This window comes from Dermacentor variabilis, chromosome 2 (assembly GCF_050947875.1).
Source record: "Dermacentor variabilis isolate Ectoservices chromosome 2, ASM5094787v1, whole genome shotgun sequence".
Classification (NCBI taxonomy): domain Eukaryota; kingdom Metazoa; phylum Arthropoda; class Arachnida; order Ixodida; family Ixodidae; genus Dermacentor; species Dermacentor variabilis.
The window spans coordinates 53,398,666-53,424,287 of NC_134569.1; the positions used below are offsets into that span (position 1 = coordinate 53,398,666).

The following is a 25,622-nucleotide window of genomic DNA, read 5'->3' on the forward strand; positions in this document are numbered from 1 at the left end:
ACTGTATATCTGTTACTCCGTTATATCCATTATTGTCATTTACTACGATATATGCCCAATGGGGGGCTCAATTGTAAGCAGAGAAATAAAAAAACTGCTTTGGAGCCTGCAGAACTGCTACATGGGCGTGCATGCGGTGAATTTTGAATGAAAAAGCATCTTTGGAGTTTAGAACATGCGACCTAGCACCTGACGTGACAGCCTTTTGATATCTGCCTTCTGTTCCATTGTGATGGTCTTTCGCATCCGCTTTACACATGCTTGTTGTGGTCAAGCATAATGTGGCACACGACACAGCTCTCCGCTGTACGATCAAGGAGGCAAGCGAACTTCGCCGCACCGGCTTGTCTCGGCCGGCTCGCAACCTCTGACATTGCACCGATGCCAGTGCGGTCTCGTAGGCAATCCTGTTGCCAGCCCATGCAGTGTGCCACAGGGAGAAATGAAGTGAGAGTACAATTTGGGCGTGACCCCCCTAGATTGTGCCAGGGAGATCTCTGAGGCCAGGCTCAGTTTCAATTGCCTGCTTGGCTCGCCATAGAGAAAGAGAGAAATTAATGCGCTAATCTTTTGCACCACTGCACGCTGCCGTGCATCATGGCACGAATCGCGCAGACTAGCGCGACCCCTGAGCTTGCGTCGAGGAGATCTCGAAGGCCACGCCAAGCTGCGCATGCCTGTGCGGCGAGCCGCGCAGAAGTGAATGCACTAATTTTTCACACTGCCTTGTGTAGCTGCGCAGTGTGGCATGGCACGCACACCCAGGCAGGTATGCGTAGCGGTGAGAAAGACCAGTCTTGTTCGACAGCGTATTCGGTGCAGGGACGCGGATGTTTGGAACTGCCATAGCAAACAAGTACCAAATCCTGCGGAAAGTGGTGTACTCAGCGCTCAACGGTCTGGTATTTTTTGGTTTAGGAGTCTAATCTAGATCGTTATATCCATTGGCAGGACAATTTCACTTTGTTAAAATGAGGTTTTCAATACATGAATCTCTAAGGGGATTTTAAGGGGTACTTCACTTATTTCATTATATCCATTATTTATTTATATCCTGTTTCCTGTTTCATTATAATGAGATTTGACTGCATGTTCGTATAGGTAGCTCATCGGTGATTGCTCATGAGAACACACATACAGGTTAAATTAACAGCCATTGAAGCGGCATTCAATGTCTGGGTCCACGGACAACCAACCGGCAACTACATCGAGCACGCGTGACAAATTCGTCTGTGTACTTGAGCATGCTGTGTGGAGAAAGCTCCAAACTGTGAGCATGAGCACTGAGCACTCGTATCCAATACAATTTGCAAGCCTTCCAGTGGCTTTAATCGGCCCGATCTTCACGCACGCTCTGTGCTTTCCATTCACACTGTTTTTGTTGTTCCCTCTGCCCATGTTGCATTAACCCTTCCAGGGTCAATGACATAAATATATGGTGCCACAAACAAGTCCAAAATGGCCAATACCGTATACTTACGGTGCCGTCTGTACGTTTAAAAAGCACACCAATTTCCAAATTTTTCTTTTCCTGATATGTGCTGCCACTATGTGGAAATAGAGGGAATTTTTTTCTCGTGCCTCCCTTTCTCGGGTTTCGTTGCATGGTTTGTTTTAGAGCTAGTTTGCTCCGGCACATCTATATACTACCGCTCACGTATTGGCGCGTGCGCGGGCAGGTGGCGGTTTGGGTTTTGTTCCCCGGGCTGTTTTGGCTTCTTGCATTCGCAAAACTGATGGCTATCTTGTTACTAATCCCTCAAAGGGCGGCCGCCTGTTTCTCGCTCGTTTAGTGCTCACAGGGGTGAGCATAGGAAGGATGCCGCCGTGCATGCGTTTCCTTTTCTTTCTTTTTTGGAGACTCGCGATATCTGATTGCCTCAGGTTGGTGATAAGATAAATATTAGTGGAAGTTTGTCACACGTTTTGCTTTTTTGACAGGCACACAACCACACAGTTTTCTTGAGTGCGGTCACGTTTGCAGTTCGACTATGCTGTGAACGTAAATATTTGTGTAAGAGCAGGAACATTTGAGACTTAAGAAATATTCTCATGTGCGCATATTCTGCGCCTTGAACTATAACAATGCATCAAATTTTTAATTCCTATAAGTTTATTTCCTTTATTTTTTGTTGTTATTAATGAATAAAAAGTACACATATACCAACACAAAATATTTTTTTCTCACTTTACGGTCACCCTAAAAAAGTTATGGTAAATTTTTTTCGAAATAGGTCTCTCAGAAGAATTGGAATCTGCAATAAGAAAAATCGACCCTGGGTGGTCGCATATGGCGGAAAAAATTGACCCTTAAAGGGTTAATCATTTCCATCGGTCCTGTCGACTTAGTCAAACCTTGTACCAAAAGAGATTGCATCAAGGCACCGACCACGGCCGGGTCTTTCACCGAATATTGGAAATACCGGCTATTTGAAAAGTCGAATATTCAATGTTCTATTTGCGAATAGAATTATCCAGACGTTCACTATTTGATTCTATATCGAATATTCGAGTATGCGCATACCCCTGAATATTAGTTTTCTGCTGAGCAGTTTTTTTCCTGTTGTCTCCAGAAACAATAGAATGGTAGCTTTATGTATCTCTTGAACAGATCTACAACAGTGTCTCAGTGGTTATAACATCTGCTGCTTAGCATCAGTTTCTTTCAATGGAGGCTTAATTCCACGAAGTGTGTAATCTGGAGACCCTGTGTACAAAGGTACATGTTGGAGGGCCCCTCACCAGTTCTGACCATTTTGAGCTGACAAGCGCAGAGCATACATTGCACGATAACGATCGTTTCTGCAAAGTATTACATTGCTACGCACCGTGGAAAGATCTGAATTTTCAAACCGAACACTGTTTTGCTTTCTCCTCGCGGCTGCTCCGCTCCAAGCCGGAGGACGACGTACACATGCCAGTGCGCCTACGTACACATGTTTGCACTGTGACATTGTTCGTGGTGACACGTGACTTCGAGAATTATTCAAGTCATTGTCTGTTATTTGTGTAATATGTGGCTTGAATAGAAGAATTAAAGCTTAGAGAAATAATAAGACATGCAAACCGAATGTCTGCATGTTTTTGTTTTACTTCGCACTGCAGCAAGAGAGATGTACTTCCATTTCTTCTGCTTGTTCCCACATTGTGCAGTCGCGCGTGCGCAGACACCGAAACTATGTCATTTTGTACCGTATTCAGTGTGCAGTCATGTTCTGTGAGAGTATTCGTGTAGCACTGAATTTTATCGCTAGTCAGGTGTCCTCGTGCACAGCACGCAAAATCGTGCACTGCGCAAAACAAGATAATCACTGAAAGCATATTTAGCGCCAGCTAACAGTTTACCAACACGGCCAACAAATGGCAATGCTGAAGATAATCACAACAGCTCGCGCGCGCTGCCATCAGCGAAAGTGCGCCGTGCCGTAAGAAATAGAAAAAAAAATGAATGTGGGGCCCGTGGCGTATGTGTCACGCGATCCTCGAGGTCCAGTATGGGAGAATGCGGGGAAGGATTTTCGCTTGCGGAGACTAGATGAGATGAGTAGAGAGAGTGTCTGGCAGTGGAGCTTGCCTCCTGAAAGCGTGGGTTCATGGCACTGAAATATTTTTATCTCGGCTATTACTTTGCCAATTTGAAATTTTTTTGCGGCAGAACGCTCCCTAGAGGACACGTAACAACTTCCAGCATATCACCAAAACTTACAATGGGGCCTGGTGAGGGGCCCTTTAAAGAGCCTGAGATAAAATTAATCTAGGGCCCTTTATTGTGACGTCTCTTATGGCCCAGGTGTAGGATGTTAAACCCCACCAATCGATGGTCCACAATAACTAAACACAGGGCTGAATATATTGCTGCACGTGTTCGAAGAAAGGTTTTGCACTCACCACTGCAATGTTCTTGCTCAAATTTTGCACAACAATTACATTTTGGCGTCGACTTCGTTTAGTATAACACTTGACACAGTTAATTGCCTGCTTTTTAAGAAAAAAGTGCAAATTTGCCTGCACTTATGGTGATGTGAGCTGCTGCCGCAACGGCATAAGCATAAGCTTGTGCCACCGCCTGCCGTCAGCTGCAAAAAGCAGCATTTCAGGGAGGGAAGTCGCCTGTTCCAGGCATGGAGTTTCTATGGCTTCAGGCATGGAGTTTCTATGGCTACGGCAGCAGCTTGCGTTCCCATAAGTGCAGGGAAATTTGCACTTTTTTTTCCTAAAAACTAGGCATATAACTGTGCCAAGTGTTATACTAAACGAAGTCGGCACCAAAATGTGATCGTTCTGCAAAATTTGAGCAAGAACAGTGCAGCAATGCGTGCAAAACCTTTCTTCGAACACGCGCAGCGAAATATTAAGGGCCCTGTACAATCAGTATTGTATGGGATAAAGGCCACTTGATATGTGCTAGTGTCACTTTATTAGAACCATTTGAGTATGTGCAACATATGTCCGTCATGGTATGACTGCTCTCGCAGGAGTTGCAGCAAGATCGTTCCCAGCAGCAGCTGTTGTCTCCGCTTCCTTTCCCAACGACTCTCCCACTCTTGGCTGCCAGCGTGGCCTGCCAGAAAACAGTAGTTGCCGATCCGGTCCGCCTTCTACAGGTAATCACTTGTGGTTTTTACTTCTGCCTGCTCAGTGACTGTTGCTAAGAGATCTCTTCCATGCATACAAGACAACAAAGTCATATGTATAATGTTGCTTTCTTGTGCATGTCATAAGAACCCCCTTTTTTCTTGTGCATGGTCATTTTTACAATTTTCTTTATTTCTTCATCCTAAGAGTTGGTTTCATGTACTCTTGTACATGTTACTTGTCACTTCTCCCTCTCTGTCATGAAGCTGCTGTCATGGTTCTTACTGCTTGCACTGGTACTGTTTTTCTTTTTGCCAGAGACTCGTTTCCTAGACAATATTTATCATCGTGGTCGTCTGTTGTAGTCATGTACAGGTGCTATTAGTCCCGTGAATTTAAAAGCACCTGCCATGGTAGTGTAGTGGCTTTTGAATTGCGCTGCTAAGCCCAAGGGCACGGGATTGAATCCCGGCCACGGTGGTGGCATTTCAATTGGGGCAAAATGTAAAAATGCCAGTGTACCATCCCTTAGATGCACGTTTAAGAACCCCAGGTGGTCAGAATTACTCCAGAGTCCCCCACTATGGGGTGCCTCATAATCATACTTTGGTTTTAGCACGTAAAACACAAGAATTAATTTAATTTAGTTTAATGAATTTGAAAGCCTTCAGGTGGGGTGATAGTTGAAGGAACCTTACCTTCACAGAATGGAAATTTATTTACTTAAAGGGGCCCTGAACGACATTTCTTTGAAGCCCCAAAAATGCGTTTAAATGAGTATGGTACCTCCCAGAAATATATTACTGAAAGAATATTTTCAAAAGTACTTAGTATGAGCAGAAATACTTTAAGTGCAGTATTTACTTTTCCTATTCACCCTCAATGTAAGCAGAGCAGTGCGGTTGCAATAGGGTGGGGATACCCCGCCTACAGTGTTACAGTGAGCAGGCAACACCCCACGGCAGGTGCAGTATTTACGCTATGCAGCAGGCACAGCCACGTGTGGCTAGATGCAACTGTAAGCACACCGGAGGACTGGAGTGCACGCTCACGTGCTCGAGCCTAGCAGTGCTATGTGGTGCAGCGTGGCTTTGCCTTGCACAGATAGTAGGCAAATCTAGGTTGTGTACTTTGTAGCACTTAATATGAAGCTTAATGCGAAGCACATCTAGCCAGGTGTGTCCGGGAGTGATTACGCTTTTGCAGATGCTAACCACTATTCAACGTGAGGCACGACAGGCATAGCACGCGTGTGGTCTGGGCTTCAGTTTCGCGAAGTTTGAGGCTAGTTGAGGGTTCCAGGCTAATCGAAACTAGCGAGAGCCGATGGCTATGACACCCCGATAAACACTGTGGCCAAAGTTTCATTCCTATATGGGCAGGTGGGGCTGAGTGAGCAGACGATAATCAGTCCATGCTTCTTGATTAATGTCAGCTATTGGCCAATAGCAGCCATGTATGGTAATCTGCAATATGACGAAATACAGTGGCCATGAAGAAGGTGAGAAGAAGGCTCCTGTTGAAAAGAAAGTGTTAGAGAAAAAGGTGACTTTGAGCTCCACTTATGAGTCCCAAGTGCCACGCATGAGTGCAAAACTTGGCTGAGATGTTCACAGCAGCATATGCTATCTGCAGAATGTTTTTTTTTTTCATCATCATCATCATCATCATCAGCCTGGTTACGCCCACTGTAGGGCAAAGGCCTCTCCCATACTTCTCCAACTACCCCGGTCATGTACTAATTGTGGCCATGTTGTCCCTGCAAACTTCTTAATCTCATCCGCCCACCTAACTTTCTGCCGCCCTCTGCTACACTTCCCTTCCCTTGGAATCCATTCCGTAACTCTTAATGACCATCGGTTATCTTTCCTCCTCATTACGTGTCCTGCCCATGCCCATTTCTTTTTCTTGATTTCAACTAAGATATCATTAACTCGCGTTTGTTCCCTCACCCAATCTGCTCTTTTCTTATCCCTTAACGTTACACCTATCATTCATCTTTCCATAGCTCGTTGCGTCGTCCTCAATTTAAGTAGAACCCTTTTCGTAAGCCTCCAGGTTTCTGCCCCGTACGTGAGTACTGGTAAGACACAGCTGTTATAAACTTTTCTCTTGAGGGATAATGGCAATCTGCTGTTCATGATCTGAGAATGCCTGCCAAACGCACCCCAGCCCATTCTTATTCTTCTGATTATTTCAGTCTCATGATCCAGATCCGCAGTCACTATCTGTCCTAAGTAAATGTATTCCCTTACTACTTCCAGCGCCTCACTACCTATCGTAAACTGCTGTTCTCTTCCAAGACTGTTAAACATTACTTTAGTTTTCTGCAGATTAATTTTTAGACCCACCCTTCGGCTTTGCCTCTCCAGGTCAGTGAGCATGCATTGCTCACTGGTCCCCTGAGTTACTAAGCAAGGCAATATCATCAGCGAATCGCAAGTTACTAAGGTATTCTCCATTAACTCTTAGCCCCAATTCTTCCCAATCCAGGTCTCTGAATACCTCCTGTAAGCACGCTGTGAATAGCATTGGAGAGATCGTATCTCCCTGCCTGACGCCTTTTTTTATTGGGATTTTGTTGCTTTCTTTATGGAGGACTACGGTGGCTATGGAGCCGCTATAGATATCTTTCAGTATTTTTACATACGGCTCGTGTACACCCTGATTCCGCAATGCCTCCATGACTGCTGAGGTTCTGACTGAATCAAACGCTTTCTAATAATCAATGAAAGCTATATATAAAGGTTGGTTATACTCTGCACATTTTTCTGTCACCTGATTGATAGTGTGAATATGGTCTATTGTTGAGTAGCCTTTATGGAATCCTGCCTGGTCCTTTGGTTGACGGAATTCTAAGGTGTTCCTGATTCTATTTGCAATTACCTTAGTAAATACTTTGTAGGCAACGGACAGTAAGCTGATCGGTCTGTAATTTTTCAAGTCTTCGGCGTCCCCTTTCTTATGGATTAGGATTATGTTAGCGTTTTTCCAAGATTCCGGTACGCTCGAAGTCATGAGGCATTGCGTACACAAGGTGGCCAGTTTTTCTAGAACAATCTGCCCACCATTCACCTAGCCCGAAAGGGGGGGGGGTGTCAAGCAAGAACCCTTTACTATTTATTGTCATCACTTTCAGGCAGCAATTTATCACTCTCTATGAAATCATCCTCTGTACAGTCCATAGCGCATTTGATAGTCTGCATTTATCAAACGACTCCGCAACAATCGCAAGCAGGATGGTGGTGGATGCCTAGATTAACCACTTCGCTAGTTTGTGCTGCGACGCATGCAATTTTACGGAGCACCAAGAACATATGTGACGTGACTTATTGCTGTTAGTTGGACAGGTAAAATAACTTATCGTTTGAATGCGTTTTCATAATTTTACAGTATAAGTGGTGCGTCGTCATAGTCATGCTAAGTGCAAACTCATTCTATCTCATGAAGGTCACCATCCACCATAGAGTTTCTCACTACATTACCTAGAAGGTAATCTGGCGCCACCGTCTATGGGAGTTTCTTAAGAGGGCACCGTGCCGTCATGGGAATGACGGTATATGTGTCTGCGAGGCTCGTGTTGGCTGGTGTTGTAAGAGGCTTCGTCTAAAACGTGGATATGGCTACGCAAATAACGCGTTCTCAAAGTAAAATCTTCATATAATGTTTCCATTCACGCATATTACATCTTTACTCCCCCACAGTGCATGACCAAGCGAAGAAAAGCAAGAACAAACGACCAACTGTTTCAAAGCGAGCGCGAACCTTGTCGTCTGTCCTCCAACTTTAGCGGCCCGCTGATACTTCTTACGCAACATATAAGCGTACACGCATAACAAGTTCTCATAGTTAAACAAAACATGTTTTCGCGTAATAATAAAGCTAAAACAGCTTTTCACGTGCTATTTTAGTAGAAAGTGAATCATTATGACAGACGGAACGGTACTTGCCAAGCGCGTCTTCAAGGTGTCCTGTCTCTACGAGAACGATGCCAATCCGAAGTCACAATGTACCGGCATTCCCATGCATACCACAGCGCAGCAGCGCCAGATTTCCCTCTAGGTAATGTAGTAAGAAACTCTATGCCATCCACGGTCGCCATCTTGTGATTGCAATGGCGATGGCACAGGCTACGCTAGCTATGATGTAGGTTGTTGCAAATGGTACGAATGCAGTTTTGGTTTCATATAGGATTGCACCACCCAAGCAATTTCTGGACAAATTTTATTAGAAAAAAAAAGCTGCATTATAATCGGATAAATTACTGTAATAATTCATTGTGAGCTACTGTTTTCATTTGAAAATCTCGTTGGGGCAGCCTGAAAATAGGCAATTTCAACAGGAGTTCACGCGTGGTCTACGCATTCGCTGTACCCTAAGTATTGCAAAGATAGACTGTGTCGCTATTGGAGTCACCACTGCGGCCGAGCGCTGGCGCGAATGTGATGACCAGTCATGTTCAAATTATCTGACGAAGGCTAATTTCAGAATCGAAATAACAAAAGTTTGGTCCAATATAAATTATGGGTTGTGGGCTTCTCCTCCCATGCTCTTGGGACAAAGGAACGACAACACAGTAGTGCAAACAGTCACAAGGGCATTTATTGCACCTTTCATAGATCAATTCCTGCTAGCCGAGTTGCTATCCACAAAACATGCCGATGGGCGCGCGACAAATCTAGAAGTCCGACTCACCGGGACCGGATAGCGAGCGAATATGTTCGCCCCGTGCTGGATCCCAACGCCTGGTCGTTCGCGTGTACGGTCACGCCAACGGTGGCGCGTTCGAAGGCGGCCACGCGAGACAGTCTCGCAGAAGCATGGGTCGGCGCGCGCGGGATGTCCTCGCTGTTAGCCGATCTGCCGGGAAAAAGACAGCCTGTTCTCCCCTGCGCCCCAAGTAACCCTGCCATGAGGCGGCGTTAGCAGCGCAACACTCGCGCCATCTCTCGCACTGCGCCCCAACCACATCGACCTCCGCGGGCATCACGCAGGCCACGCGGCGAAGCCGGATTACAGGAGACGCGCCATGCGGGAAAAACATATCAGGGGACGCGCGAGAGTCGCGCATCCCCACAGGGTGCCAGCCACGGCCTGCAGTCAGGATTGAATTAACTGAATAATCGAATTAACTGGAGTCAAATTAGCATAAATCTACCGTATATGTACTAATATAATTTGGCATATCAACTTGTGCAGAACTATGCAAGATGTTATCATACCTACGACATTTATACTATCGAATGAGTAGTTAAATTTATACACATGCATGCTATGGCTATGAGTGTTTGTATTAGAATGTATGGTCACATTGAGTAATTTGTGTTATCGAAACATGAAGTGATAGTCTACAAATTGGAGCCATGCTTTCTACTCAATAAACGAATCACCTTTGGGCTACACATTTTCATTAGAATTAACAGAAATTTGACTTCTCTAAAATTGAATTGTACAATCAGAGAACAAGCTTACTGTATTTAATATGGGAAAATGTACATGTAGACAAAAGCAGATTGTTCTTACTTCTGCAGAAACTTAAGTACATCCTGTCACAAAGCCAGTTTGCCATCCAGCAGTGGGCGCATGTGCTGTTGTCAACACATAAAATCTTGAGACATGTTCAGTAGGAGTCATATGTTCTAATTAGCCCGTGCAGTGTAATTGTCTTCTTATGTGCTGGATCTGGCTGTAGAAGGCATAATATTTTTATTCTCACTTGTCCTGCCAAGTCGAAGCTGCAAATAAAGCAAAAGCCTTGTGCTAATTAGGCACTTTCAATGTGCAGTAAAGGCTTAGTGGGCCAAAAACATTTGAATTCCAGTTAAAAATATTTGGATACGAGGCAAGAACATCCAAAATTACTCACACCATTTGCTATTTGGCTGAGATTTTAGCAAACTCAGACTTGGCATGAGAACTGTCTGGAATATTGTGGAAGACAGTTAAATGTCAGTATTGCAGCGATGGCAACCTTAATTTATGAACTGAATGTATGCAGCCGCCTGAGTTTTTTTCACTGTTCACCCTGATTGGGAAGCACAATGTGCAAAGCACTATCTTCCAAGTCAGAGATTGCAACGCACTGGTGCGTTCTTGCTGGAGGACTACACACAATGTCAAAATCGGTGTTCCTCTCGCCTAAATGTCCCGTTTAGATTTATGAGCTCAGATTGGGCATGTCGCAAAATTGTGACAACAGGCTAGAAGAGGTTAACATAAGTTCTTTCATTTTCCAAGTTTTAATCATCATGAGTACATTCTACATCATGAAAGTTGTGATTTTTAAAGTTACACTTGCTGCCGTCTTTGCATGTAGACACCTCAAAAGTGTTAATAGCCATGTGGCAGCACATTATTTCACTATTGTAAAGTCCATACCATAGATACACCCAATAAGTGGATACTACTGACTCATACTCACTCACTAATATTTTTTCAGTCTATATACTCATTCACACTCATCGGCACTCACTCCAACTCACTCCCACTCCTCACACCTGTGCATGCTCATTAACGCTCTCTCGATTTCATGCTCACTTTCATTCACACTTATCAGCACCCGCTAATGCTCACAGTCAAGACCATTTACACTCGCCAGCACTTACATTTGCACATGCATCCACTCACGCTCACTGACAGTATTGTTCATACTTGTGTCCTCTCAAACTCACTGTCACTGGTTTTCATTGATGCTCATGTTAACTAGCACTGACTCCTCTTCAAACTGACCAGCACTCACTTCCATTCATACCCGCATCCAATCACATCTTTTGTCACTCACTTGCACCCTATCCTACGCCTGTGAAATCGGTGTGAAGCAAGTATGAGTCACTGTACTGATGTGTCAATATGCTGACCTATGGTCCATGCACAATTTCCTGAATTATTCTGCCTGCATCAGTGGACTTTATCCTGCCTGCATCAGTGAACTTCTGAAGAATAAGGCATTGTGTACTGAATAGAATAAAATAGTAGCACAATGTGATGAACCCTAAACAGCAACACAGGCTTCTGAGGTAATTTCTAGACTCTGTCTGAACAATATAAAGGCTTTCATGCATGTGTCCCAGAGTGAAAGAAAGGTGTCATGACTGTCCAGCTTCATGACAAGTCATCTTATTTTCATACAGCTGATGGCTCATGACATCTTGCTGACGGTGATGGACCTGGAAGAGCCACCCGGCGCAGCCACAAGTGCTAGCACCTTCTCTCGGGTGTCAGTATTGTGGGACCTGGGCACCTCCCTGTCCGCCTGCATATACCAGGCGTTGTGTGACAGTGACAGCTTTGGGCTCAAGGGTCAACAGGGTTCCAACAGGGGACTCGACGTTGAAGACTGCCTCAGGTGCCTGACAAAACTGATAATCACAAGATATTTTTGTTTGCTGATCATGAGGTCATGAGATTCCTTACTATGAAGACTGTATACCAATGGTCTTAGTTTAAGAATGCATGTGCTTAGATTTAAATGAGTGCTAAGACCTCTCCATGTGTTGCTTTGGGAAATTGAGCACCATCAAGTTGATCAATCATTGTGTATAACAGTCATATGACAATTATACAGCAGCACAGTGGTTTTAGGATGACCATATCTGTGAACTGCAAGTGACATTACTATTCTTTTTTTATTTTATTTTTTTATTTCTCTAAGCATAAACAGGAGTTTCTTTCGCTTATTGTTAATTTCCTGGCTAAAGGCAGTCCTACACATGCGTTTCGCGTTCAAGGCCACGCTGTGATTTAAATGCATTTCCTTTTTGTTTGCATGAGGCTTGACTGCATATGACTAAGCACTGCAGGATAGTTGACTCTAACCAGCCGTGGTTGCTCAGTGGCTATGGTGTTGGGCTGCTGAGCGCGAGGCCGTGGGATCGAACCCCAGCCATGGCGGCCGCATTTCGATGGGGGCGAAATGTGAAAACACCCATGTACTTAGATTTAGGTGGACGTTCAAGATCCCCAGGTGGTCGAAATTTCAGGAGTCCTCCACTATGGTGTGTGTGCCTCATAATCAGAAAGTGGTTTTGGCGCATAAAACCCCATAGTTTAATTTTTTTTAGAGTTGACTCTAAACTTCATGTTTAACAGGTGGACTTGCCATTGAATTAAGGGTGCACAGTTGGGCCGTATAGTGGAGCAGCAGCTGCAGGATGAAGTATAGTAGTTTTGGGGGTACCTGATTTATTTCTTAGGCTGTGCTACCTGCTCATGAGCAGTATGAAGGCACTAAGTAGCGATGGGCATAATGAACACAAAGCAAGCTTCCAAGTGGCCACTCAGTACTACTAACATCTACATGCATTGTGCTGAAAATTTTTCATGTCTGAAAAGTCATACTTTCCGAAATTTTTGTAGTCTCATTCCATTTTTGAGGTATATAATCTACAATAGGCTACCTGCCTTTTCTTAGGCACCCGATAAGAACTATATTAGCTCACTGGTTCTTATTATCAAAGGTGTTTGCATGGGTATCTGTGTTGCAGCCTTAGTGTGGTGTACCAGAACAGCCACCTCTTGGTAGGCCATGCCTCCAGGCGACCTCGTTTGGGCAGCACCGAGGAGCCTTTATCACCCACCACGCAGCCCAGCAAGTGGCCAGGTAAGCATTGGGCCTGATCCCAGGAACTTAAGACTCTCTGCAATGCAGACTGAGTATGTAGTTTTTGTTAATTGTTAGCACACCATGAAGCCTTGATGATAATTCAGTCTCCCCGACAACACTGAGATCACAGTATCAGTCTTTAATCTGCTTGAGAAATGTGTACTCGTATCAACTGAAGCAGCACACATCAACTTTTGGCAGAAGACATTTGCATAGTATGCTGTTTACTGTGATTGATTGAGCACGCAGTTTGCACATCTTTGCTCTGTACTGAACAAGTGAAAAGAGTGCAGTGTGTTTAAGTTCCATACCTTATTTAGGGATGCAAACATGCCGAGCATAGCCAAATAAACTATGTGTAGCTTCGCACAATTTTACTTGTTCTATCAGCAGGCAGCCTAGGCAAGGCATCTTTTGTTAGGTCACAGCAAGCTAATGCACTTTAACTTCTGAAACAAAGTATTAATCATAAATGTTTTTGGGCAGTCTTTCTCAAATTGGGCTCAAGTTTCGTGTGTTTTGGGCCAGGTGTGCAGTCGCTGCGGGCATTGATGGCTCGTGACAAAGATGAAGATGGGCCCCGGCTGCACACCTTGCTCTGCGAGTCCTTCGTGGCTATCTACCTCAGCCAGCTGATCCACGCGCTGGCCTCATGTGACTGCCATGTCCTCTACCGGCTGGTGGGCCAGCACTTCAACCAGCACACATGGTCGATGCTGTTTGGTGGGGGAGCCAAAAAGCTGCTTCGTGTGTCTACAGGTGGCTCTAGCGGAGCTGTCACACCCTCAGCAGCAGCTCCCGAAAGTGAGCCGGAGCCTTATTCTTTTATTTAGTCCTCTAGAATGCAAGAACTAGTGGACAATTTAGGAATTCCTGTTAGCTGGTTTTCCCCAACTTGCCCTGACAGTTAAGACCGATAGCTCGCTGGCAACATTGTTGAAACTCAGGCATACATTCAAAAAGCTTGGATGGTATGAACAAAGGGAAGCAGGGATGGTGGTACCAGGCTACATGCCAGATAATGCCTTATGGTGCAATCTCACCTGCTGTTGACAAAAATCACACAACCGATTGCGATTGGCAACCAAGGAGTGACTCACAGCAACCAGTGTTCACACCGGCGAGTGCACCTGCGTTCCACTACACTGAAATGTCTTGCAACTGGTGCCATTGTCTCTGCTCACACCACAATCACTGCATAAAACAACCATCCGCATGTTCCGACATCCTGCTCCTGCGTCGTTGATTGTTGCAGCAGCAACTTCATTCATGGAGCTTAAAAATCAAGCAGCAAGCAAATGACCCAAAACAGTGAACCAGTTGCTTTTTTACCAAATGATAATTTTTTAACCAACTTTTTCGCATGGCTCTTGTTATTCGCCGGTGTTAATGCACCATTCTTTACGATTACAGGCTGAGGTTCGCTATCTTGGTTAGGTCAGATGAGGTGTGGAGAAGCGCAGTTGTAGATCTTGTGTTGTATATATTGAGTCATATTTAAGGGGAATTTCAGTTTACCTTTGCAAGAGCCTTTCCAGAATAAAGCCAATTGCAGATTTGTCTAGAATTCCTGTTGTCATTTTGGAGGAGCTACTGGAATTTTTAAGCAATCATTTAGCTCACTATCAAAATTTTCTGATCCAACTCTGATAGGGGAAAACATAATGCTTCGGGCTGGACATTGGTTCAAGTTCTCACATGCGGCTGGCAGAAGTGATGTGATGTACTTGAGAATTTGCTGTTGAATACACGCCCCTATGACAGAGCAAGATAAAGTAATATATGACAGATTGAGCTAATCTGAAACACCCAGCAGAACACATAATTTTGCTCTAAATTGACCAATGGGAAAAAACATTTTCTGCTGTAGAGTGGGAAAAAAAAAATGCTTCAGACTGACCAATGAAGTTAATTTTTTTAAAAGAAGTGAAATGTCAAATCTGAGCCACTGTTCCAAGAACTTTTGCAGTCATGTGTAACCTTCGATTTTATGGCGAACAACCTCGTACATTCACACAGTGGCTCTTTGTCCCCTAGAACGCTCAAAATAAATGCATTGATTGCAACTTAAGACTTCTGTGTCACAGTGGGGAAAAAAATTCATTTTCTGTTTTTTATTATATTGGCATTGTTTTGTGCAATATTTTTTTTCAGAGGAGGCAACAGCCACCGTGGAGACTGGAATTTTCGATGCCATCACCCGCCAACGTGTCAAGTGGAACATGAAAATTCTACCTCAGCTGAAAAGTGAAACTCCACAGGCAAATGTCCGTGAAGACCGTCCTACCTACAGGGAAATATTTGTACCCCCGATCATGTCAATGATGTCCTGCTTTATGTCCAAGGTATGTTGTGGGTGTCTTGTTTGCCCTTCTAAAGCTCTGTATTATGTTGGACATTTCATAGTTTGGCGAACGCACCGCATACAATTTCTTAATTTATGAGAAAGAAAGGTGTAATCTTGAAGTTGGTACGTGGCATGCTACGGCATGAATGTTTATCCTCTTCAGGTGCCAATGAATTATGTTTTTTTAGTTTCACCAGATTTCTTCAATTTCTGGAATCACGAAAAGCATACAGCTGCAGAACAAATACAGATTTTTTAATTGTTTAGTGAACTTTGCCAAGTGAACATGTGAAAACTCTTTACAAGAATGTCAGATATAAGAACATCAACTATATTTCATATTTAGCATACTTGGAAAGCACATATCCAACCATAGCATACTGACATTAGAAACAAATGCACAGCCCAAAGCACCTGAAGGGGTTATTGTTTTCACTGCTGCTATGAGGCTGAAGAACAAGCCTTGAATTTAGATGCACGTTAAAGAACCCTAGGTGGTCAAAATTAATCTAGAACCCTCCTCTATGCCATCCCTCACTACCCACTATGCTGCTTTGGAACGTTGAGCCCCACAATTATTTGAATCACTAAGGTTTGAGCATAACCGCTCTTTCACCCAGCCGGCCCTGACAGACCAGATGGCAGCAATTGACTACGACTCGGCAGCGTCACTTTCCAGTGATGAAGAGGATGCTGCAGGAGGCAACGATGAAGAGATGGATGAGGACGATGTTTTCAAGGATGCAGGCACAACTGAGCAGCAAAGACGACCCTCACAGGGGTCTCGCCTAGAGCAGCTGGATCCTGGCTCATATGCATGGGCCCTCATGCGCTATGCAGTTGTGAAGATGGCCAACCACAACCTACGAGACTTCCTCGCTGTGGCTGGCATTGAGCTACAAGGTAGCAACTGCTTTCAACTACTCACCGTAGCACACATATTGTGATAAAGGACAAAGTGCAGACAGTGGAAAAGTTGGCTGTAGATATAAGCTTCTTGCATATTGACTAACTTGCACAACTCACTCTCTATTCCCTGCTTGTTTTTCACTTGACCCTGGACCCTTGTGCTATCAGGGGCAAGGATCTGGGTGTCATTGCAGTAGTGGCTGAGCTGCATCACCTTGCTACTCGCCACTGCAGTGATTGCTGTTATGTTCATTGTCTGTGGTAAATTTGTTAGAAATCATTACCAACTCTAATGAATGTTGTTCACAGGCACAAAAACCTTAGATAGTGTAGTGATGCAATTTACTTTTCATTGCAGTGGTAGTATCCCTATTTTGCTGCTTAGAGGTAATATATTGTCTACCCTTTCTTTTGTGTATCTGATATTAATGGCAAATATCTATATTAATATTGATATAAACATCTGATATTAATAGTAAAGCATGCGAGTTCTATTTTTCATGTTCTTGTTAAACTTTGGAATATTAATGGTGAAGTCAGTAAAATCAGCAGTTGAAGTTCGACTTTTTATGCAAGTAGGTATACTTGCCAAGGGCCTTTCACAAAAGGGGCCTCAAAATTTTCTGAATTCTTGGGTAATCTGAAAAAGCAAACTTGAATGAGGAAAAAATTCATTTTGTTGAATTTTAGAGTCGCTCACGAAAGATACAGTTTCATGCCGTGTCTGCTATATCTTCACATCGGCAGTACAAGGCGAAACCAGTCACGTTTTTGCGTCCACTCCACCCCTGCAGCTGATTTCGCACATAGTGGGATGCCGCTATCATGAAAAGCACCAGCAGCTGGGAGCAAATGCTTCATCTGCTTCTCGCTTCTATGTGTCCCTGAAACTTGAGATTACACAACCTCCAATAATAAAGATGTGGAAGACAACGCACATGATGCCACGCCATCTTGGCACGTCATTCTTTGCACACACAACAGATTGCCTATCAAACAGGCCGCATGGGCCCCATATGCTCTCAGCCACACTGAAAGCCCCGCACAGCCACTGTTGTGCTAGAAAAACAGACACAAGTCAACCTTTACACCCCTCCCCCTTCTTTCCTCCCCCTTTGCACACCCTTAATTGCACTATCGTCAGCTCGCTCTGCTCCCCTCTCTCCCCTTGCTCACATGGGAAGACGATGCTCATCAAACCACCATTCGTCTTGGCTCACCCTCGCATGCTTTTGCTCACACTCAAAGCATACAGCGTGCGGGGCGCGATAGGATCTTATTGCACTTCAACTTTATACGGAACATGATGATGCTCCACTTTGATGGTCACTTGTAGCCTCAGAGGTGCGTTTGCAAGCAGACGCTTGTACTCGTAATTCAACCATTGGACCGTCTGCGACTGCGAAAATTTCTATTTATTGTCTCGGTATTCCTTCGTGACGGCAGTGAAATTCAGTTATATTGAAATCATTATAAACACACTTAGTTATACTGAGGTTCCAAACACATGTTGGTCTATAGACAAACACTGTTAACAAGTTAAGTACTTTGTTATATCGAAGTTTAACTGTAATAATAAAGGAAAAATGTTCACAAAAGGGTGGTTTCTTAAATTGCATTCCCACACATAACATTTACTGTAGGTTTCAAACTTATTGATAATACCTGCTTGACAACAAGAAAACGAGGAAAGAAGACACTGTAGTACCACATACTGTTGGTTCCTTGGTACCATATACCTACTGCCATAGCTTTCAATGCCCTCCTCATACAGCACTAAATACTTCTCAGCGCTTGATGTCACAATAATAGCAAATAGAATTGGCAGGCTTATGCCATAGCTGGCATCGTAGCTGGCATGCAAGATGAACAGCAGTATGTGCAAACGAGTCATGCTCATGCTAGGCATAAAAGGGAGCTGAGCAGGCTTATGGATTTAAATTTTCGGTGCATTTTAAGTGCTAATGCTGAAGTTTGCATTGTGGCAGAGCTCCCAGTGACAAGCCCTCTTCTGCACGCTTCCCTGCGTGCTATGGACCACTGGTTGCGGCACTTACGCGAGTCGCTGGAGGCCCATGGCAGTGCACCCCCCGGCCTGCTGCCCAATGCGCATGTCGAGGCTGCTGGCCAGGGTGCCGCACCTGTGCAGGGGCCTCCCATCCTCAAGTACAAGGTGCTACTCGAAGTGGACAACACGCCCTTCAGGTGCGCAACCACACAGCTGAACAAAGTGCTTAATGTGCTGCCAACTGCAGAGGTGGCCCAGTGGCCATGGCATTTTGGTGCTTAGTGTGAGGTTGGGGCATAGCCTCTTGCATTCTTTCAGTGCCTGCCCGGTGACTCCAAAACCAGGGTTTGCATAGATAGCACCACTTTCCCAGTAGTTGGCCACATTTCATGGGGCATCAATTTTTTTCTGATCAATTCTTTCTTTGATTGCCAAGCAAAAGGGAATGAGCGGCAACAGTGCATGGTTAAAGTTGTTAATGCTCTAGTTACAACAGAGCAGTTACAACAGGTATAAAATGTCTAAGAATGTGGCACTGCTGCAGGGAGCTTCCATGCATTGTGAAGCAACTGGACAGGCATAAAAATACGGGATGTGATGGTCATGGTTTAGATTTCTGACTGCAGCAGATGCATTTTGATTTGGGACAACATGCATGTGTACTTGCAAGTGCAGATATCTATTGAATAGCTTAAAAACCATGGTTCGTCAAAATTAACTTCCATATTTTGCAAAAGTTCAGTTCATCTTTCACCCACGGCGGTGGCTTAGTGGTAATGATGGTCTGGAACCAAGCACTAGATTGCACATTCAATTCTTGGTCGCACTCTGGTGGGAGTGAAATGCAAAAGTGCTTGTGTACCAGACTTTTTGTGCATGTATATTAAGGGGAAATGAGGGTCTTAAAAAAAAGTTTATTTGTTATCCTATCTTGATGAAAATCGGCATGCGTGTACATCATTGAATGAATATCTCAAATCTATAAACAGATTTTAAATACCTCATTAAGAAAGGAAGTTATGACAAAATCCCACATTGTAATTAGGTAATTTCTTACGGTTCATTATGGTAACTTAAAATTCAAAAAGGTACTTTTCAGAACTATGTGGTTCTTCTTAAAGGCCCACCCCACAGGCTAAAGCTAACTAAACGTCAATACAGCTGTTTCATTGATAAGAAATAATTTTCAAACTTGGAAGGTAAGAATTAGCTTTGAGTAATTAGCTTACTTATAAAATAATTACAATTGTGCCAAGGTTATGAAAAAAAGAAAAGCTTTAGCCTGTAGTTCAATTGTTCCTGAAAAGAATGATACCAAGTTTGTTTAAATCTGTTCATGGAAACTTGCTCAAAACTTCCGTAAGGCATAGGCACTTCACAAGGGTTCCTCAAGGACAGCAACCCCACGCTTTTGCAGGCTGCGCCACAAATACACTGGGTATTTGCTGCTATTCAATTAACCTTTATCCAACTTGTGTCACTGAGTACATGCCACTGAGTTTGCTGCAAGCGAGGGAACAATTCTCAGTGTTCGCAGATGCCAGTGCGCCACGCTTCTCATCTCAGAGGCCATGCACAAACTTCTTGGCAGTGCCACTAGACGGTGCAGCGTGTCCAGAAAGAAGCGCTAGGGAGAAGTCCGGTTGTTGCATGACGCATTCTTCAGCATTCACATCACCGGCGTGCCATGCATTTCAGAGGCCACACACAGGCTTCGCGGTGGCAGCAGTGCTAGATGGCACCAAGTGTTCTTAAGGAAATGCGAAAGAGAAATCCCACTGCAGTACACACCTCATATGTAACTTCTTTTGACAGTGGCAATACATTGTGTCGCTGTATTGATTCAATGCTAATGTATTACCACCGACAGTCATCATGAGATGAGTTCTGCTGTAATTTTCTTTACTTTAATTTAAACGTTTTCATAGTTTTTGCAATCGGCTTCGGATTAGACAAAGGTATGTGAAGTTCTGCCATTTCACAATACATTGCAGCCCTAATTTTAGATTGAACGGACTTTGGATATAACATACCTTTCTCATGGGATTATTACAGTCCATTGTAAGGAGCATTGTCTGTAGCACGCTTATAGTCCTTGAGCTGTATTACTCGATGAGGTGGACAAGCACGAGAAATTAAAATGCGTAAATGAATAGGGAAATTTCATTAATCAGGTTTTTGACTAATTACTTTATAGTACATATTGAAGGTCACAAATTATAACCAGTGAGATTTAAAGGCATGTCTACTTGTAACAAAATTTGGTTATGATACCAGTTTAGGAATATGCGCTGTCAGATTTTGTGATATACATGCGCTGTTATTACACTTAACTTTAAAAAAATGCTATTTTATCCAGAGGCAGAAAAATAACTGGAATGCCACTGTATTTCGTTGCGCACTTTTGGAATGAGTATCTGAAAAGAAGTGTCATCCTGAGAATTCTTTTAAGTGGATATGCCTTGCGAATTCCCCGGCTACAATTTCTAAATTGCGATATGAGCCATGAGGTAATGAGCTGAAAGCTTAATTATTGAAAATCTGGTAAAAATTCAATTATGCGTTTAGATCTTTCTTGTAAGTAATGTTCACCTCTTCAAGTAATCCAGCTCAAGGACTAGAATTGTGCTATCTGTCAAATGCGATTTTTAAAGATTTTTGGCACTCTTCGCAAGAGCACCCAGTATGTCAGCTGATGTACAGCTGAGGTATATAACTGAAGTTTACCAGTGACAGTTTGCCTGGTCGCTTTGCAGCCGAAGCAAGCACCCTGCAGCCTACCCAGCTCGCAGGCTGTGGAACTACCTGGTGCGGCAAGAAGGTGTCCAGGACCTGTTCATTCGCTATCTCTTCTCCCACAAGGTGGCATCCCTGCCAGATGTGAGTGCATGGAGTGGTAGCTACAGTTAATGCTGTGCGTAGCTTGCAACAATGACAGCTTGTTAAGAGCAAGCCTGTCGGCTTTCAACGCAAAGATTTTGCTTAATGCACGAGTTGAAGGCATTCTTTTTCTCTGCATTTGCTTCTCTTCTACAGACGCAAGCCCAAGCACAGGTGACAAAAGTGAGTAAGCAGTGTATAAGGTATGCATAGGGTATGAGCGTAGGTAGGAGTTGTTCATATATATTAATTTTCCTCTCTCTTTCTCTTGAGTTCGACCACTTGTTGTGGCTCGCAGGAATGCATGTACCAACAGGCATGCACAGAATTTAGATGCAAATAAGACACAGTACTGCAGGCTTTTTCTAGGGACTCGGGGCTGCAATCTGTGTAACTAAGTGTGTCTGTGGTCACACGAGCTGTCAGTGTCATAGCCATATAAAGGGCCAAGTAGGACCTCCCTGGAGTGTGTGCAAGCAGCAAATTGTTGTCAGGCCTCTCCCATTAGCTTGTTCTCACACAAATAACCGAGTACAAAACACTCAAGTATACAAGTAATAGTAATTGGTTGTTTTATTTTATATTATTGGAGGAGAGGTGAAAGTAAAGAAAAAATTCTTGCTGACTGCGCTGTAACTGTCTAGCATTGCGGCTGACACCTGAATGGCAACTTGCCGCCCTAGGGAACTGGGGTCTAGGTGTGAAGGACACGAGGTGAAGGTAGGGGCGACTATATATAGCAGATAGTAATAATAACAACAATAACAACTTTATTGCGCAAAAGGAACATCATGATGTTACTAAGGAGACCCACAAGATTTTCTGTAGAACTTGGTTGAATAAAAGCATGAATAGCCGTGAATGCCAATACTGCTGAAGCATCGTGTTGAAAAGGCAAGTTGTTTTACCAGGCTTTATTTTGGTTGTCTCCACACAGGGCCAAACACAGCCTCCAAAAGTAAGTGCAGCATGTGTGTGTGACGTCTGCTGTGCATATGGAAAAGAAAGTATTTCTATAACTGGTCCACTGTTCGCTTAGGTACTATAAACCAACCCATTGGAGCACGAACAGCATAGTGTATGCCTCTTGCAGAGCATAGCAAAAAGCAAAGGGTGCGAAGATATACGACCAACTCTGACATGTCACAAACACTGCAAGTGATGCATCAGAGCTTGCACATCTTCGTGCCCTTTACTTTTCACTAAGTTGTGAAAAAGCTGTGCATACTGCTGTTTGCATTTCAATGGGTTGGTATAGTACAGCTTTAAACATTTCTGGTGACACAGTGTTTAACAGTGATACTTCTCATGCCCTGAAAGGCAATGTTTGCTTTTCTCATGAAGTTGCCCATATTGACAGCCTCAACGTGCCGCACTGGCCCAGTGGCTATGGCATTCTACGGCTGAGCACAATATCACGGGTTTGACTCTCAGCCATTGCGGCTGTATTTTAATGGGGGCAGAGTGCAAGTGTGCACTTAAATTTTGGTGCATGTTAGAGAAACCCAAATGGTCAGAATGAATTCTGAGCCCACCACTACAACACTGTCATTGCAATGGCAATTATACGGACACTCCAGGCGCATTTCTGCCATTGTTGTCGGCATCGCTGTGGTGCTCCGTATAAAGTCCAAGGACGATAACATTGTCGCCATGTACTGTATGCTGTACGTGCGAGTGAAAGTGTGCGAGGATGAGCCAACGATGGCAGCTCACCCTCGGGTTCTACCTTGGTGGCTGCTGCATGTATCGAGGCTGTGCACGGCCGTGAGGGCCATATCTTGAAAGCGATTTGCGATGTGGACAAAGTGCACCATGTGCTTAGCTTCGTGTGTGCTGTGTTTTCGCTCCTTAGTTTGAGAGGCAGCACGAAGGTCAACTTTCTCACTGCTGCTGCCGTGCTTTCTCACGCCAGCATATTGACAGAGAGTTTCTGTGGTCATCAAGTGAGATGTGTTCACGTTTACTTGCGCACACGACACCATGCTCATTAATTTAGTTATTAGGCGAGCGTTTACAAGTTTATACAGCCAATAAAACTACTATTATCCTTACTTTGTATAGCTGTTTACTAACTTGCTATTGCAATCAATTCTCTGCCTTTCAGGCAAAACTGCAACTTTTTTTTCATCATAACCCTCAAGATAACCGTATTACTATTTTTAGTTTTCCTTTTTCCCAGTCTGAGCACCGTTAAGGGTACGAAACGAAAAAGCTAGAATTTCTAAAACTTTGGAATACCTGAAAAAAACAAATGTTTTCTCAAAAACGGAAGCTGGGGTCAAACTTTTAAACAGTTTTAGGCAACCAATATACATTTACATTCTTGGGAGGTGGAGAACAAATAAACAGAAATGCATTGACAATTGTAATGAGCACTAAGCTTCACCTTTTTTAATATTGTTTTCAAGCTGTGGTGGCTTTGCTACCAACCATTTCTTCACGCCCCCTTACTGGTTTACCAAACCTCGGTTCCCAATAAGACTGACCTACTTAAGATTGCAGGAGTGTTATCTAACAATGCAAGTATAATTGCTGTCTTTCTTTAGTGTCCAATTCACACAAGCAAACTGTTCTCTAGGCATTTAGACATAAGTCGAACCTTGATATAATGATATAAATATAAAATTTTTCTTGCCAATATTTGAGCATCTAACAAATAATCACTTTTAATGGATATTTATGTAACGAAGGTATTTTCATGTCAGATGCAGCTTTATTATAATAAGGTTCGACTGTAATTGCACATAGACATAAAACATACCGGTGATCCATTGCAGATGAAACACTTTGGGCACTTCATCAGAAAAGCCTTCAGCATGTTGCCTGGAACTCCATTGGGAATTTTTTCTTAATTTTCACCTCTCTTTTTGTCGTTCAGATGCGTAAAATACAAGTTTTTCACTTATGTGATAAAATTTGAGCCATATATGGTTTAAAACTGGCTCATTTCAGCAGCATGTGTTGCAGTTGTGAACTGGTTGCTACATCTTAATTTTGCAAATGTGACTTCAGTAGCCTCGGAACCTCTGTTTTACAGTGCTGCCTTTGTCGTAGTGTAATGAGTACTGGCTGGTCATACAGGAAGGAGGACCAACCACCACTCCGGGTGGTGAAGGGGACGACCGTTCCATCGATGGTGGTGTTCCAGACCCTGTCCGTATCATCCACAAGGACCAGGAAAGCATCTCAGCCTTCTGCATCAGTCAGGTGCCTATTGCAGCCACTGCTTTCACCTCCTGCTACTCAGCCAAGGTCCAATATGCTTTTAAAGTGATGCATTCTCTGACTCTTAGCACTGTGCATTGACAACTCTCTGGTCAAGTAAATGAGGCCGATCCCAGAGACAGTGTGATCAATACCAGCGCACAGTGTGTGCTCCTGTGTTTTAATGTGATTTATAATGTGGGCCGATCCTGGAGGTTGTGCAGCATCACAGCATCCACACGCTTTATAGCATTAACCAATAGAAATAACCACAAGTTCAACTCATCTGCGGTGACTATCCAAGTATGCAAATGGCTGTCAGTGCGTGGCCTCCTAGATGCCTGTTTGATCACAGCAAACAATTAAGTTCACAGGGACCAACAGAGTAGACACCCATGTCTACTCCGTCAGTCCCTGTTAGTGCGTTGTGGGCTGTGATCACATAGACATGCATAACCAACTAGCCTAACAGTTCATCCTGAACAAACTCCTATATGTGCAGCACGGCAGTGCATGTGAACACTGAGAATTAATTCCTCCCTCCTCGTGGGCATTCATAATGCAGTGCACTAAAGCTTCAGGCTGCTGTGCTTGAGGAACTTATGTGATGAGGTTTCAATTCTCCTCAGCACCAGAGAAAACTTTGATTCTTTTTTTTTTTAAAAGCCCATAAAGGGTGTTAGGCCCACATTTTTTACTGCACTACTTTCAGGATCAACTCATATTTTTAGACTGCACTATCTATGGGATCGACTGCAAAGAAAACTGGTCTGACAAAGCCAAGAATGCTATTTGCATTAATAAGTCCCCCAGCGGCACATATCAGCAGGCCTACCGGGTAGCTATTGCTTGACTTGACAATCGTCCTTCAATCATGCGATTTTTCTCGCTTGCAAAAGACTCTGCTCATGGTACAACCAACGATATGGCATTCCAGAAGTGTAATCTGCCAATCCAGCTTAACTTAACTGGGGCTCATCTACTAGAGAAGCTATGACTAGACTTTGACAATAATCTTCTGACAGTTTCTGCGCAATTTCTTAGTTTGGGAACTCTGCAATTACACCTTTATGCATTAACAACAGTAGGAGCTC

The 25,622-nt window shown here is 43.7% G+C and overlaps 1 protein-coding gene across 10 annotated transcripts in view; it reads left to right on the plus strand.

Moving 5' to 3' along the window:
• The window catches only part of Rbcn-3A (rabconnectin-3 alpha), a 184,406-nt gene that overhangs the window by 124,059 nt on the left and 34,725 nt on the right, over positions 1-25,622 (plus strand). For 4 of the 10 annotated variants that reach the window (XM_075680510.1, XM_075680519.1, XM_075680511.1 and 1 more), the window contains 11 exons: positions 4,476-4,604; positions 11,706-11,920; positions 13,059-13,174; positions 13,706-13,981; positions 15,332-15,522; positions 16,145-16,427; positions 18,422-18,638; positions 21,198-21,321; positions 21,478-21,504; positions 22,259-22,279; positions 24,406-24,576. In XM_075680510.1, the coding sequence (XP_075536625.1) occupies positions 4,476-4,604; positions 11,706-11,920; positions 13,059-13,174; positions 13,706-13,981; positions 15,332-15,522; positions 16,145-16,427; positions 18,422-18,638; positions 21,198-21,321; positions 21,478-21,504; positions 22,259-22,279; positions 24,406-24,576 (1,770 nt within the window). The remainder of the gene's footprint in view (positions 1-4,475; positions 4,605-11,705; positions 11,921-13,058; positions 13,175-13,705; positions 13,982-15,331; positions 15,523-16,144; positions 16,428-18,421; positions 18,639-21,197; positions 21,322-21,477; positions 21,505-22,258; positions 22,280-24,405; positions 24,577-25,622) is intronic. The other 6 variants (XM_075680515.1, XM_075680521.1, XM_075680514.1 and 3 more) reach the window with 5 other exon arrangements.